Raw genomic sequence first — 15,623 nt, 5'->3', positions numbered from 1 at the left:
CTTGGGTTCTGGGGATTCGAACTCAGGTCCTCACACCTAAACAGCCAGCACTTTACCCACTGAACCATCTCTCCAGACCCACAATTTATACACACCCCCCACATACATGTACGTCTATGTGTGTATTGATTTTTCTTGAGGGGAGAGCTGGGTACTGAACCCAGACCCTTTGGCAAGCTGTCTTCTACCTCTTGAGCTAGAGTCCAAATCCTGTCCCCGGTCTTTATAACAACACTAAGAAATATGTCAGCTGCACCGGGCCTGTTTCGGGTGCCCGAGTTGCTATATGCATTTAGCACACAAAATCGATCCCACTCGATCTCTTCAATGCTTTTATACACAGGTCCTGGCTAGCACCTCGGCAAAGTACTCCGGAGGAAGTCCAGACACCGAATTAGGATGAAACAGTCGCAAACACGCAGCTACTTTGGGGACTCGGTGGGCAAACCTGGACTGGTACTCTTCTTTCGGTGGGCTCATTTTCCTTTTCTTTGGGGGGGGGGCGATGGGAGAGGGGAGAGAGAGGGTTGGAGACAGGTTTTCTCTACACAGCCCTGGCTGTCCTGGAACTCGCTCTGGAGACCAGGGCGGCTTCAAACTCACAAAGATCCGCTTGCCTCTGCCTTCCGAGTGCTGGTGCACTATCACACCCGGCTCATTTTCTTTTCTGAAAAGAAGACTCAATGTGCAGGGATAGGCGGGAGAAGAAGGCATCCATGTATTTCTCTAAACTTCTTTCTCAGCCTCCATTTAATGCTTTGCATCCAAAGACAGACAAAGAAAAGCAACATTTTGTTTTAGAAAACTACTAGATTTTCTAATTGTTCACAAATGTTCAAGGAGACGGGCATTCTTCGCTGCATAGCTAGTTGAGGGCGAATCAACTGTAGCAAAATCTGCGGGGCAGAAACGTGATTACAAGAGATGGAGGCTGGGAGTGACGGCAAAAAGCACTACATGATGTGGCTGGCCACGCTGGCCATGTGCACACACCCCGGCGGCACTCCTCGGGGTCCCGGGTTCTAGCGGCCCGCTTGGCAGCGGGGCATTCCCCCAGCAGCAGGGGTGGGGGCTGTGGGAAGCGCGTTCCGGGGGTGCACGTCCCACAGCTCAGGGAAGCCACCGCAGCCGGACCTGATCCGTTCCTGTGCTTGCGGCGCTGGCCGGGCCGGCCCCAGCTCCCGCGGCCCGCGGCTGTCAGAGCAGAGCTCTTCACGGCGGCAGCGGGGCCCAGGGCCCCGGGCCGGCCGCGGCCTCCCGGCGGGTGCGGAGCTGGGCGGCCCGGCGCCGCAGGCCTCCAGGCTCGCGCCTGCCGCTGACGTTTTTGTGCTGAAGAACACAATGGCACGCTGCGAGGCCTGGCCTTCCGGCCCGCTGGAAGTCAGCGAGGAAAACAGCGGGCAGGGAACGGGGAAGCCAGTCCGCAGCCACAACCTCCTCAGGGTTAGACGAGTGCCCGCCGGCCCGCCCGCCCTTAAATACCCCGCGCCCGCGCCCTGCTCTCGCCCGCGCCAGCACTCTCGCGCGCACTGGCACTGGCGCTCTCTCTCGCTCTCTCTCTCTCTCTCTCACTCTCTCTCTCTCTCTCTCTCTCTCTCTCTCTCTCTCCTCTCTCTCTCTCTCTCTCTCTCTCTCTCTCTCTCTCTCTCTCTCTCTCTCTCTCTTTCTCTCTTTCTCTCTCGTCTTTCTGTCTCTCGTCTCTCTGTCTCTCTGTCTCTCTCTCTGTGTGTCTCTGTCTCTATCTCTGTCTCTTTCTCCCCCTCTCCTTTCTCTCTCTTCTCTCTCTCCTCTCTCTCTCTCTCCTCTCTCCTCTCTCTCTCTCTCTCTCTTCTCTCTCTCTCTCTCTCTCTCTCTCTCTCTCTCTCTCTCTCTCTCTCCCCTCTCCCCCTCCCCTTTCTCTCCCCCCTCTCTCCCCCGCCTCTCTCTCTCTGCTTATGAAATATTTTAGACACCTTGGTTTTCTATAACCCCACCCCCACCGCCTGGTTGGTGGCACTTATCTTTAATCCAAGTACTTGAGAGACAGTGGATCTCTGAGTTTGAGGTCATTCTGTTATACATAGTGAGTTCCAGAAAGAAAAAGGGAAAGAAAGAAGAAAAAAAGAATTTGAAGCCGGGCGTTGGTGGCGCACGCCTTTAATCCCAGCACTCGGGAGGCAGAGCCAGGAGGATCTTTGTGAGTTCGAGGCCAGCCTGGGCTACCAAGTGAGCTCCAGGAAAGGCGCAAAGCTACACAGAGAAACCCTGTCTCGAAAAACCAAAAAAAAAAAAAAAAAAAAAAGAATTTGAAGGGTAGGTGGCACAAGCCTATAATCCCAGCATTTAGGAGGCTGCGGCAGGAGAGCAGGAGATCATCGGCTCAAGGGCACCGAAAGATTAAAAATCTCTTTTGTTGTTCTGTTTTCAAGCTGAGTTACTTGCTGCCCATCCTTTTCACACCTCAGTTTTGTTTTGCTTTTCCTTGACAGTTCTCTTCAGAGCAGGGAAGAGGGCCACAGAAGACATGGAGGGTACGGAGATGGAAAGAAAAAAAAAAAAACCTCACAGTCCTTCCGAGCACCGCTAGGGTCTGAGAAGGACAAATCCAAAGATTCATCTGCATAAATTGGCAGGGTGGCTCCTCGCTGCAGGATTCAAAACTAACAAACAGTTCCCGGGTGAATTCAGTTCAGTGGGTAAAGGTGCTTAACAGCAAGCCTAAAAACCTGAGCTCCATCTCTGGAACACACATGGTAGAAGGCAAGAACAGAGTCCTACTAAATAAGTAAACAAACAAACAAACAAACAAACGACACACAAGGGGAAAAACTCACATAAGCCAACTAACTGGTCATCAGAAGTCCGATATAATGTGGCTAGCACAGAGAAGTCATTTTGACGCTGAAGAGGGAGTGTTATTTCAACTAGACCTGTAAATTAGTTAATCTTATAAACAAAACCCCAATATTTGTTGTCCTTTTACATGGCTTTAAATATATTTATCCCAGTTGAATTTCACAATGACCTTGAAAGTCCCACCTTATCAATGAGGAACCTTAGCTTCAAAACTTTAAAAGTTTGCTTAAGTCAGATAGCTGGTGCATAGTCTAACCTAAATGTCAGGGTCCAGATGATCTGCAGGTCCCTTCTCAAGCACAAATCTTGACCCAACTGTGGCCCAAGGACCACAGAAAACTACATGCACACACAAAGCCTAGGAAGAATGTCCTCCAGGCCAAACAAGGTCGGCAAAGTGCAGAAGGGAAAACCATACTCTCTGCTCAAGCTCTGCTCGCCTTGTGCTCTCTCCAGCAGCTACCTACACCATAGATGAAGAACAGCAGGAAACATACAAACTCTTCACTCTTTTGTTTTGTTTTTCCAGACAGGGTTTCTCTGTGTAGCTTTGGCACCTTTCCTGGATCTCGCTCTGTAGACCAGACTGGCCTTGAACTCACAGAGATCTGCCTGCCTCTGTCTCCCAAGTGCTGGGATTAAAGGCATACACTACCACTGCCCAGCAAATTGTTCATTCTTGAAGTGAAAACCTGGTGTTTTGTGTCCTTTCCAGCTTCCTGTGGCACCCATGGCTGTGTTTGCCACAGCACCTAAATTCAGTTGGAATGACACTCTTCATCATATGTACCTTTGGCTGCCTCGGAACTCACTTAAGTGGACCAGACTGACCTTGAATTTGCTTCAATCCTCTGCCTCTGCTTCCCTTGAGTTACAAGGAGCTGGGTAAGCCACCACACCCAGCTTCTAATGTGTTTAAATTCTAAGCATCCTTTAAGCCTAGCCTAAGAGCCAAACCTCCCAGGGCCTTCCTTAAGCATGGACTTGTATTGGACCCTGTGATCATTTTATGGTTAAGTACACTAAATCAACTCTTTACTAGAATGGAAATTTAGTGTTGAATGCTGCATTTCTCATTAGACTGATGGGGTTTGGTTGCTTTGTTTTTTGACAGTTTCTGTATGTTGTAGGGAGTGGAGGAAGCCCTGAATGAGTGAAGCTGAGTAAATGTATATTATTGACTGGGCACAGCTATGACAAAGACCACGTGTTAGCGTTTAGACATTACCTGGCCAGCCCCTTGGGAATCTTGCAAGTAAGCAGGCAGTACCTTGGCCCGCTCAGGGTCCTGACAACATCATCCTATGTAGCCCCATTTGCATAGCTCGTTTGTGCATTGCCAGTAGTCAGAAGTTTTCCTGTATCCAACCCGGTCCCGCAGCCACTCAGACCCAAGTAAACACACAGAGGCTTATATTAATTATAAACTGGATGGCCTATGGCCCAAGCTTCTTGCTAGCTAGCTCTTATAACTTAACTCATTTTTATTCATCTATAAGTTGCCATGTGGCCGTGGCATTAACAGTCTGCTGGCATCTTGCTGCTCCTTGGGTGGTGGCTGGCATCTCCCCTTACCCTCCTTTCTCCTCTCACTATCTCTCTTGGATTTCCTGCCTGGCTCCATCCTGCCCTGCCATAGGCCAATGAAGCTTTATTTATCAACCAATCAGAGCAACACATATTCACAGCATACAGAAAGACATCCCACAGCATGCACAAGCCCCCTTTAAGAGGTAGGTTCCACCCGCCTTTCTCTCTCTTCCTATGAGACTGCATCTGCACCCTCTTTCTGCCCCCTTTCCTGACTCTTCCTCTTCTCTCCTCAGCTCCCCTTTCTCCCTTCTCCCCCAATAAAACTCTCCATGTGGGTGCTGTCTGCATGGCATGTGTCTCTTTCTCTCTCACCCACCATGAGGCACCTTGGCTCCAACTCACCAAGGTCTCTCTCCTGACGCTGTACAAAACATATGTCTCAGACCCATGGCAAATTGGCAAAGCCATTTTCCTACATGAGCCTGATTCATTCGTCTTCTGGTCCAAGTAGAAGTGTTTATAGAATCAAAATCCAACTTATATGTGAAAATTTATTGTTGGACCTAAGCCAAATAACAAAAATAATTCTAATGAACTCAATACACAATAGCTAAGACCCAAACTGGGATCAGATACCCCATTATGCTTAGCATTAAACCTTAATAATTCACTAATGAAACTATTTGCCAGAGAACTACTAGCTACAGCTTGAAACTCAAAGGACTTAGCAGTACTTTATACCCATCTAGAGGAACCTGTTCTATAATCAATAAACTTTTGTACCTCACCATCTCTCTCTAATTCAGCCTATCTACCATCATCTTTAGTAAAACCTAAAAAGGAGCAACAGTAAGCAGAAGAATAGCCATAAAATTGTTAGTGTAGTAGGTAGAGGTGACCTGGTGCTGAGGGCCGGTGGGGGGCAGTGGGAGTTCCTGGTAGGCCTAAGCCATGCTTGTGTCCTCCTTCCTTAGAGCTGCAGCCACCATAGGCCGCGAGTTTGGGAAACTGGCGCGGATGCGGCACGTGATCTTCTACAGCTTGTCACCCTTTGAGCAGCGCCTTCCCAAACTACTTCAGCAAAGGCAAGGCATCCCCAACGTGCTGCGCCGCACTCGCGAGCGCATTCTGCGCGTGGCTCCACCATTTGTAGCATTTTATCTGATCTACACATGGGGGAACCAGGAGTTTGAATGGTCCAGAAGGAAGAATCCAGCCATGTATGAAAATGACAAGTGAGCTGTAACACATCTGGATGCCAGTTCCCTGCCTTTGAAAGACCCTTCTCTGGGAGAAGAATCTACATTGTAGTGTCTTGAAGACACAGTAAACTACTTATGGGCTTAAAGAAAATTGTTAGTGTAACCTAGGTGATGGGAAATCAAGGGGCAGCCTATGAGATGGGAAGCAATGGGCTACATTTTCTTAACAAGAACACCCTTTATGAAACTTAAAGGACTAAGAAGGATTTAGCAGTAAATTAAGAAAAGAATAGAGAGCTTAATTGAATAGAGCAATGAAGTTCACACACACCATCTGTCACCCTCCTCAAATTAGATACATGATATCTGATATATAACCACCCATCTACTGTTCTACACTGAAGCAGTCAGCATCACATCTGAATCATCCTTGTTGGCAAATTTGGTGAGACAACTGGGATTTCTTAAAGGGAGAAATTAGTTAAAAAATATTTTCCCACATTAAAAAATGGAAAACATTTTTACAATGAAAAGAATTTAGTCTCTGTTTGATAATACAATTGACGGTCTGAAAATGGAACAATTAAATGAGAGGATAATTAATGTTGATAGGATAGATGTAATGTAAATTATAAATATTATTTGCTTGATCATTTAAAAAGTTGGTTAATATGAGTGCCAAGATAAAAATTTTAGAAAAACTTGTTAAACAGATCATAGAAAAACTCAGACCCAGACAGAGGAATTTAAAGGTGAACCAATCTCAGCGTTACATTATATACATTTACAGAGAAACAGCCTAAGACTTTCAAACAGCCAACCTTAATCTATCTGGTAACATTATAAGAACTGTCAAATGCTCAAGGCTGTGTAAGAGCTGACTGGACTCCTCTGCAAATGTTAGATTTGAGGAGATTCAAGGAAGCTATAGTCACATATGGTATGCATTCCCCATTTGTGAAGCAGATGTTAAATTTGTGGTCAACTTGTAATAGAATTATCCATCAAGACTGGAGAGATTTGGTTACAGCTGTCACAGAAGCTGGTCCCAATTACAATGGAGGTCCTGGTGGAAGGATGAGACTAAGACCATTGAACAATGAAGCAGGGCTAGAGGTATAGAAATCTCCCAAGATCAACTTCTTGGAGAGGGAGATCATGCTAAAGTAGAAAGGCAATCTCTACATGATGACCACACCCTGGCTTTATGCCGAATGGTTACCTTGAATGCTTGGGACAAAATTGAAGAAGTAGGAAAGAAAGTTGAGTCATTTGCAGAAATTATACAGGACCCACAAGAAACCTTCACTGATTTCCTTTTTTTTTTTTTTCTTTCTTTCTTTTTTTTTTTTTCAGAGCTGAGGACCAAACCCATGGCCTTGTGCTTGCTAGGCAAGTGCTCTACCACTGAGCTAAATCCCCAACCCCTAAAGCTTTTTTTTTTTTTCTTCAAGACAGGGTTTCTCTATGCAGTTTTAGTGCCTGTCCTGGATCTCACTCTGCAGACCAGGCTGGCCTTGAACTCACAGAAATCTGTCTGGCTCTGCCTCCAAGTGCTGGGATTAAAGGCATATGCCACCATGCCCCTGATTTCTTACAAAGGCTGTCTTCAACAGTAAATGGAATGATACCAAATTCAGAAGCTAGATAGATAATAATTGAATCTATGGCTTTTGAAAATGCTAATACACAATCCAAAAGGGTAATTAGGCCATTAAAGGCAAGATCAGCACACTTGGAGGAATGGATCTGAGATACAGTGAATATTGACCATGATGATGCTTGGATAGAAGAGGTGATTTCCAGAGGTTTGAAGGAAAATAATGTCAAATGTTTCAATTGTGGTAAACAAGGTCACCTAAAAAGGGACTGGAAACAGGGCATTCCTACAATGTTTTTTTCAAGGAACAATGGCAACAGAATGCCCCTCCCTTCTGGATTATGTAGAAGGTGTGGCTAAGGCAAACATTGGACTAAGGAATGTAGATCAACAAGAAACAAGGTAATCCTTTGCCTTTGCCATTGGAAAACTCCCCAAGGGGCCTCTCACAGGCCCCCATAACAAATTCTGTTCAGTCCTTCCTGTCATCATGGAAGAAACTCCTTCTCATAGCAATTAAAGAACCTAAAGTCTATTGTTAAAAAATAAATAAATAAATAAATAAATAAATAAATAAATAAATAAATAAATAAAAACCCATACTGCTCTGGATGATAGAACAGCTATAAAAGAAAGAACAAAAAGTTCAGGAAAAAACATGAATCAAAATTTATAAAGATTAGATTTGGAAACTCCCCAAAGTTAGGGTTGGGGAAGGGTTTTGTTTTTGTCTTTCAGGAAAATAAAAACAACCATCTTGAAGAATTTAAAGACCTTTGAACAAATAAGCAAAGAAGAAGAGAGAACTACCCAGAAAAAATTACCAAGGAGAGAAATAGTCTGACCCAATGTGATTTTTAAAGTCTCCAAAAAAGATGATGGGATCTCACAACAATGATTCCATCAGGATGATGATACCACTAAGCTGACCAACACCACCCAAAGATCGGTTTTGGACTACAAACTGCTCAGGACAATTTCGAGATAGCTAGCTTAGATGATCCAGCCTCACAGATTTCTCGAGCAAGGACTTGAGACAAGCTCTGTACTTTCAAATTATGCAGAAACTAGACAATAAATGATACAGTTACCTCTCCCAGAACTTGACAATTAACCCAAAATTTTTCTTTTCAGGATCCCCTAAAGATGCCTTTGCCCCTAGACAGGAGGAAGTGATTTTAAAAACACAATATCCACATTCCCAACAGTGAAGTGGGTAGTTTTTGGTCTTTCAATAGGTCATGGATAGTTGTTATTGTTTAGGATGGTTGGTGACAAGCTGTTCATTGTTAATGGTCAGGGAAAAAACTAAACAAGGGAAATTAGATTCAGAGTTCTTGTTTTAAAAAAGAAAACAAAAAAGAGGGTATAGATATGATAAGACAAAAGGTAGATTATTGAATCTACTATCAAAAAAAGACATAAAAATGATGAATAAAGAGTAAATTATTGAATCTATTTTGAAAAGAAAAAAGAGGATATGGATATAATAAGATAAAAAAGTAGATTATTGAATCTACTTTTAGAGAGTAACTACTCGTTTTAAATATTTTACATTGGATTGGATTTTGTATATTGTATACAAATTTTGCATATTGGTAAAAATTTGAGATTAATTTTGTTAGAAAATACTATATATATATATTTCTAATCTTGTTGAAGGTATTATACCTATACAGCACATTTAACAACAGAATGCAAATTGCTAGTCCTTAGAAGTTATTACCAACTAAATAGGATATAAAGAAATACAAGTTAATATTTAGTCACCTATTACAATTGAACTTGTAGTCATACTAGGTATGTTTTCAAGGTCAAACAGAAATATATTTTAAATAAACAGGTCAACTTCAAACACTTCAGAGATCTACAGAATATGGCATTTAAAATGTTTTAATAACATAGATTATTTTTTATGACAGTGAGACATGTCTGCTCATGGCAGCACCAGTATATTTCAGAGAAGATGATGGATGGGCATTGAAGAAACTCCATATGGAGTTTACTTTCATTGTGGCAAAAGTTAGCCACTGGACAAGAAACTGCCCTTGCCTTGACTGCTGACAGTATGTTGTCCAAAATGGACAAACAGAACACAAAAGAAAGTGACTGCCAATCCTTGCCAAGGTAAGGTAGGAAGTTCCTTTAGAAAATCCTGCTTCACAGATGAGTCTGTCAGATATGCTAGGTCTGTAGGCCAAAGATGGATGCTCCAATGTTGCAGAGAAATCTTGGGGGACTATCCAGGCAGCCAGCTGTTTCTGTCATTTCTCACATTTTTTGGAAGTCGCTTGTTTGCATTTCCTTCTTACTTAGGTAATATTATTTCCTTCTTGGGTCTCTTAGGGAGTTGAAGATCAGATAGTTCTAGTTTTCCTTGTTAACAAATTCAGAAAAGAAACTCACCAAAGAGGTGTAAAGTGTATTTTTGAAAGATATCAAAAGATCTAGGCATAACACATATATCTAGAAATGAGCTCAAATTGTGTTGTATTTTAAAAATGGTGTGCTGCAGGCATGACAGGTGGCAGCCATGGAGAGAGATGCACCATGCAGATGGTACTCATGTGGAGTTTTATTGAGGGGAAGGGAGAGACCGGCGCTGAGGAGAAAAGTGGAAGAAGAGAAGAGAAAAAGAGACAGGAGAGGGGGGAGAGAGGAGGTGCAGATGCCACCTCATGGGAATAGAGAGAAAGTGGGTGGGGATCCACCCTTTTATGAGGGGATGCCACACAATGTGCAGAGAGACCATGTAGCAATGAGTGTATGATGTCAGGACTGTGAGCGGGCCCAGGTATTGCCTGCATGTTGGCCAGGTCCCCAAGGGGTGGGTTTGAATGCTAACAAGTTGGACTATAGGGGCATTTTTGATAGTTAGATAAAGCCAGCATTCTACAGGAACCCCCCCCCCAGCTGCTCATCTTCTTTATGGTGTAAAGTGAGGACATAACCTCTCAAAGATATGAGAGGTTATGCTGCAGATATGAGGGACAGAACTGCCAGAGGCATCTGGAAGAGTCCAGAGCAGGGAGAGAAGTGGTACACTGCACATGACCAGCGGAGTGCACTGGGCCATGAGTAGAGGAGTGGAGGAGAGCGAGAGGTAAGAGTGAGGGGACCAAGAAGAACAAGGGAGCACATGGCTGAAATTGCAGCAGCATTGTACAGGAATGAGAAGCTGGGGGAAGGGAAGGCCATGACTGGCAAAGTTCAGGGTAGGGGGCAGGTGAGAAGAGCTGAGAGGAGCCACGGGTGCTGAGTGAGCCTAGAAGCCAGCATGCACTTTGGTATGCTGATAGGCACCAGGGTTAGCCATTTGCCTACCCCTGCTCTCTTTTGCCTCTCTTGCAGACAGCCCTGGCCATACCCAATCGGCTTCTCTTTCTGCGTTGGACTTTTCCAGAAGGCTCTGGATATTTTCTCTCTCTTACTCACATTGAAAACCTTCCCCCAATGGAGCGGCCATTTCGGCTGTTCCTTCATTGCGTTCCCTCTCATGCAACACTGGCCGTTATTATTACTGAATGAAAAAAAGAAATAAGAAAAAGAAAGGATGGACATGACTGCTCCCAGGTATAGTGGAGGAGAAAGTTTATTGTAGATAAAAGGGAGACATAACCAGAGTCAGAGACATCTGGGAGAGTCCAGAGTGGTCATGACCCTGAGCCATGTGAGGGCAAGGGCAGAGTGTAACCGGTGTAGCAGCCAGGAGGCCTAAAGAGAGCAGGGGTAACCAAAATGGTTGGATTATATAGGGAAGGGCAGCTGAGAAAAAGGGAATAAGAAATTTAGGGGAGAGGTAGGGTATGCGAGCCAGGAGGGCCCTGTAACGGGTAGGGATTGAGGGATGCAGGGAGAACCTGGCAGCCCGAGTCCACTTTGCTACATTAAATAGGCACCTCAGCTGTTTGCTCTGGGTTTGAAAGCTAACAATTACATTGTTTCCTTCCCTGTTATAGTGAGAACCAGGCCCAAAGTTGCAAAACGCTAATTCCAGCTACCTGGGAGACTGAAGCTAAGGATTACGAATTGAAGTCCAATGTGGGCAATTTAGCAGGAGATCCTATCTCAAAAAGAGATACAAAGTTAAAAGAGGGCTGGGGAGACCGGTCAGTGGTAGAGTGCTTAGCGTGTGTGAGACTCGTAGGTTTGATTCCCAGAACAACCAAAAACATTTTTAAAAAGTAAGTATAACAGAAATGTTTTTTGTTCTCTCAGAATCAGAATATCCAGTCTTTTGTTGTGTATACTCAAAACATGTTTTACTCATTGTTTTGTCTGCATTTCAGAAGCATCTTTGGTGTACTATATTGGGTCCAACTTCTTCAAATTCTGCAGCAGTGATCCACATGTCTTGGAAGGCAGACAAGGATGCAAGAATAGAGCCCCCCATCCACACTGATATTTTCCTTTCTGGGGGAGCTATAACCTGTACAGCGGTATTGGCAGGTGCCACCTTGGCCACATCCCTAATGAGTCGCTTATCCAAACCAGGAAAAGAGGTGGATCCTCCAGCAAGGATAATATTGGAGAAGAAGGAATTCCTGAGATCTGTATCACATCTCATTATGCTGCTGAAGCACATCTTATCTATGCCAGGAGCATCAACATTCACAAGCCATGGAGAGAAGAGAGCCTCTGGGCAACGAAAGACCTGGTTATGGAGTCTGAGTGTCTTCCCATCAGGAAGTGTGTACACTTTTTCTAGGCCAGGCTCCTTGGCCATTTCCTCCTCATAATTCATTGCCACATAACAAATATTCTCCTTAATGTCTGTAATGATCTTCCTGTCCCCAGTTCTGAGCAGCATGACACCATCGTCCTTCAGCAACATCATGAGGTAGTTGGTGAGGTCAAGCCCTGCCACATTTAGCTGCTTTACACCATGAGTTAGACAGTAACCCTCAAAGACAGGCACACACTGAGTAATCCCAGCCCCTGAATTCAGCACCAGGCCAGTGGTGAAGCCAGCAGCAAAGAGCGCCAATACAGCCTGGACTGACAGATAGAAGGCAGGAACTCCCAGGTTTTCAAAAAACACTTCAGAGATGCGCTGCCGGTTTGCCAGTGGGTTCAGTGCCGGCTCTGTGACTAAGACTGGGCCATCACTGGGCTTCATGCTCAGGTTGTAGTCATAAATATGCTTCCACATGGTCTCCATGTCCCCCCAGGAAGAAACGAGGCCCCGGTCCACGGGATAGCTGGGGGGGAGAGCAATGAAACATGTTAAGTCTTGTGCTTCTGTGGTTGTTGTTAGGTTGTTAGTGGTGATTTTTAGATTTGGCTTTTACACACACACACACACACACACACACACACACACAATTATTTGATAGTTCTTGTTTTGAGACAGGGTTTTACTGTGTAGCCCTGGCTAAGCCTAGAACTCTATGTGCAGACCAAGCTGGTCTGGAATTCAGCCTCCTGCCTCTGCCTCTGCTGGGATTAAAGGCACCTAAGTCTTTAATACTTACCCTCTCTGCTTTTTCAGCTAAAGTAAGTATCAGTATTGCTTTCCTGTCAGCAACGGAAGGTAAGTACCAGTAAACGGCATAGCTACCTTTCTCTTCAGTCACTTTGCTTGGCCAGTTTTCTCCTCTTGGGAGAATGTGACTTCAAAAAGTTGGGAAATTCCTACATTCTGGTAGAGTTGTAAATAGTTCAAGAGACAACACCAAATGACAAAGCTATAAATTAAGCCACATTCTTAGGCGGACACGCATAGCACGAACTATATACATTTGAATACATCTGTGTACAGAGTACAGAGGTTTTTGCAAGTGGGGTAGGGCTGGCTGAGGCCTTCAGGTTCCTCTCCCTGGTCCTTTCACGGTGGCTTTAGCTCTGGACTCTTTGCCCTCTTCCACACCCACCCAGGCCGCAGCATCCTGCGGTACCTGATGGACAAGAAGCTCCTGCGCTCCTGTGCTTGGTCACCCACACACAGCTCCAGCGCGCAGTCCACGGCAGTGTTGTGGCCCTTGGTCCGGCCTAGAATGTTCGGGTAAACGAACTGGGGCTCCCGGGTCCCAGCCAGGCCCGCCTTGATCATTTCCGAGCCGTTGTCGATCACCACTGGCAGCTGGTATCCGCTCATGCCGCCGGTGCCGCCGCCTCTGTGGCCTCGGGGCCGCTGCTCCAGGGCTGTGCCCGGACAGGTGCCTGGAACGCGGCGTCACAGAGGACCCAAGCACCCGCTGGCTGTGCGACCGCTTCTCGCTCTGCCTCTGGGAACTCGCAACATTCAGACCAGAAAACTGGGCTTCCCTCGCAAAACATACAAAACTAACAATTTGCAAGGGACTTTCTCGAAAACTATGAAAAGCTATTATTATTATTTTTTTTTTAAATGACTGTCCCAAAGCCCTTGAACTCTAGTTAACAGGAGTGTTTCAGGGCCAGGGGGAAACTGGTAATGCCCTTGAAACGGGAGAAGGGCCTAAGAATATTGCAGGAAGGCATGGTCTTGCTTCTGAAACGCTCAACTTCGGGGGGTGTTGGAGTGTGAAAGAAGTTTATGTCCTCTATGTATAGTAGACAATGCCACGTCTTTCCTGCAGTTTCTAAAAATGTACGCAATTTAAAGGGCAGAACTTTTTGTTTGGTTTGCAAGACATTTTAGCACAGGCTGGCCTCGAACTCACCAGAATTCCCCTCTTCTGCCTCTGAGTTCTGGGGAGTTCGCTCCCCCCTCCTCCCTGCCCTTTCTCCTTCCTCCTCCTCTCTCTCCTTCCCCATTCCTCCTTCCTTTTCTTTCCTCTTTTTCTTCATCTTTTTTTGATTATCTCTCTAGGTCCTCCGAAGCTAATTTTCATTTCCTAGGGCTGATTTTTAAGACTAAGGACACGTCTGCCACTTGGTAAGAAAAGAAATTCCTTAGATCCTTATGAAGTTCAGTTCAAAGTACATTGCGCGGCAAAAGGAGCGTCTTTGGTGTCTGATCTCGCGCATCCCTGGTTTAGGGGCTTTAAAACTGGTACAGATTAGAACCTTTGGTAGGTATTCGGAAGCAGGATGGGGAAAAAAAAGTAATTTACACGTCCTCCGACTAGAAGCCGGCCGAGGCGTAGTTCTGCGTCATTTCCCGGGCTATGGGACCCTGGCGACTGCGCGCCACGGCTTCCCCAGCAGGAGAGCACAACCTGCCGGAACTGAGAGGAAAACAGGGCCTGGTCTCCAGCGGTGCACCCGCCGGGCTTTGCAAGAAGTTTGCAAACAAGTTCAGACTTTGGAAACAGTTTCAGCGCTATTCAGTTAACTATATGGTCCCCCACCCCACCCCCAACTGAAAATTACATGAGTCTTGAAACGTTTGTAAAGTGTGTATGAGAACATCACATATCAAGAACCTTTCAGCACTCCAGCACAGCCAAGTTTCCGTAGTGTAGTGGTTATCACGTTCGCCTAACACGCGAAAGGTCCCCGGTTCGAAACCGGGCGGAAACAGGTCCGTTCTTTTAACCAATGCTGTCTGGATTCACTTTTCAAAAGCTTGGCACTCAACAACCTTGAGGACAAATCCTGTAAGTGGCGACTTGCCCACCTGAAGAAATACGTTAAGAGAACTGTTTTCACTCAACTATGTTCCTGTTGGAAACAAACACCCTTATAGCCAGAAGAGAACACCAAACAAAAAGAGCTGATAAGGTAGCTATTGATCCTAGAGGGCTCAAACGAAACCAGCTGTTAGCGCTATCATCTCTGGAACATTTTTATATATAGCCTTTAGTTCTCCCTCTGGAGTTTTCCATTTTCCCTTTCCATGCCAGGCTATGTTGTATTCTTAATCTGTGTGTCAAGTTCACTATATATCGAAAAGGGCTCGACAAAAGGGTGAAATTAAAAGTAAATTTATACTCAGAAATATAAAATAAAGAAGCAGCCTCAACGTTATTCTTATAAACACGACTGTGGTTTTATTCACAAATTCTTACAGAGATGTTATAATGCAAAAAGATTCCGATATGGGAAAAGTCTCAGATTTTTTGAGACCGTCTTTTCAAATAAAGTCCCGGGCAAATTCCTTAAGGTCCAGAAACATAACTTTTGACAGCAACAAACATTTAAGTTGTGATTTTTAAGATTTATGACGTCCGCAGGTTCTAGGGAGGAATCTATCCGAACACATCAAAACTTCCTGGCACTTTCGTATAGTGCAGCGATAACTCTGCGCTTCTTCCTTTACGGCACAAAATCTGAATTCGATGTAAATAACTGTGCTAAAATTGTTCTGGTTCAAGCGTAGGAAAACCTTTTTCCGGTAGAAAGCCCACCTTCCTCTCATGTTGCGCATGCCCAGTGTGCCTTGCTGCTTTGCTTTGCTTTCGTGCATCTCTGCCTTCTGTCACCAGGTAAGGGCATCCTGGAAGATGAGCTTCAGTGGCCGGCTCAAACAGAACTCTGGGGGTCCCAAGAGCTTTCGGGAATGCAAAAGAGGAAGGAGTGATTGGTCT

At 45.1% G+C, this 15,623-nt stretch overlaps 1 protein-coding gene and 1 non-coding gene across 2 annotated transcripts; one reads left to right on the top strand and one right to left on the bottom strand.

Moving 5' to 3' along the window:
* Positions 1 to 11,415: 11,415 nt before the first annotated feature.
* On the bottom strand, positions 11,416 to 13,311 carry Actrt3 (actin related protein T3). Its single transcript, XM_028872691.2, has 2 exons — positions 13,068 to 13,311; positions 11,416 to 12,371 (listed from the first exon to the last, which is right to left on the bottom strand). Exons 1-2 carry the CDS (start codon positions 13,265 to 13,267, stop codon positions 11,456 to 11,458), a joined length of 1,116 nt encoding a protein of 371 aa, XP_028728524.1. The 5' UTR covers positions 13,268 to 13,311; the 3' UTR covers positions 11,416 to 11,455.
* A 1,232-nt stretch (positions 13,312 to 14,543) lies between these two features.
* On the top strand, positions 14,544 to 14,616 carry Trnav-aac. Its single transcript has one exon. It is a non-coding gene; the product is annotated as a tRNA-Val (tRNA).
* Positions 14,617 to 15,623: the final 1,007 nt, after the last annotated feature.

The sequence above is a fragment of the Peromyscus leucopus genome, chromosome 6 (assembly GCF_004664715.2).
Source record: "Peromyscus leucopus breed LL Stock chromosome 6, UCI_PerLeu_2.1, whole genome shotgun sequence".
Classification (NCBI taxonomy): Eukaryota; Metazoa; Chordata; class Mammalia; order Rodentia; family Cricetidae; genus Peromyscus; species Peromyscus leucopus.
The sequence above is the reverse complement of the archived record's forward strand: the minus strand, read 5'-3'. Positions and strand labels throughout refer to the sequence as shown.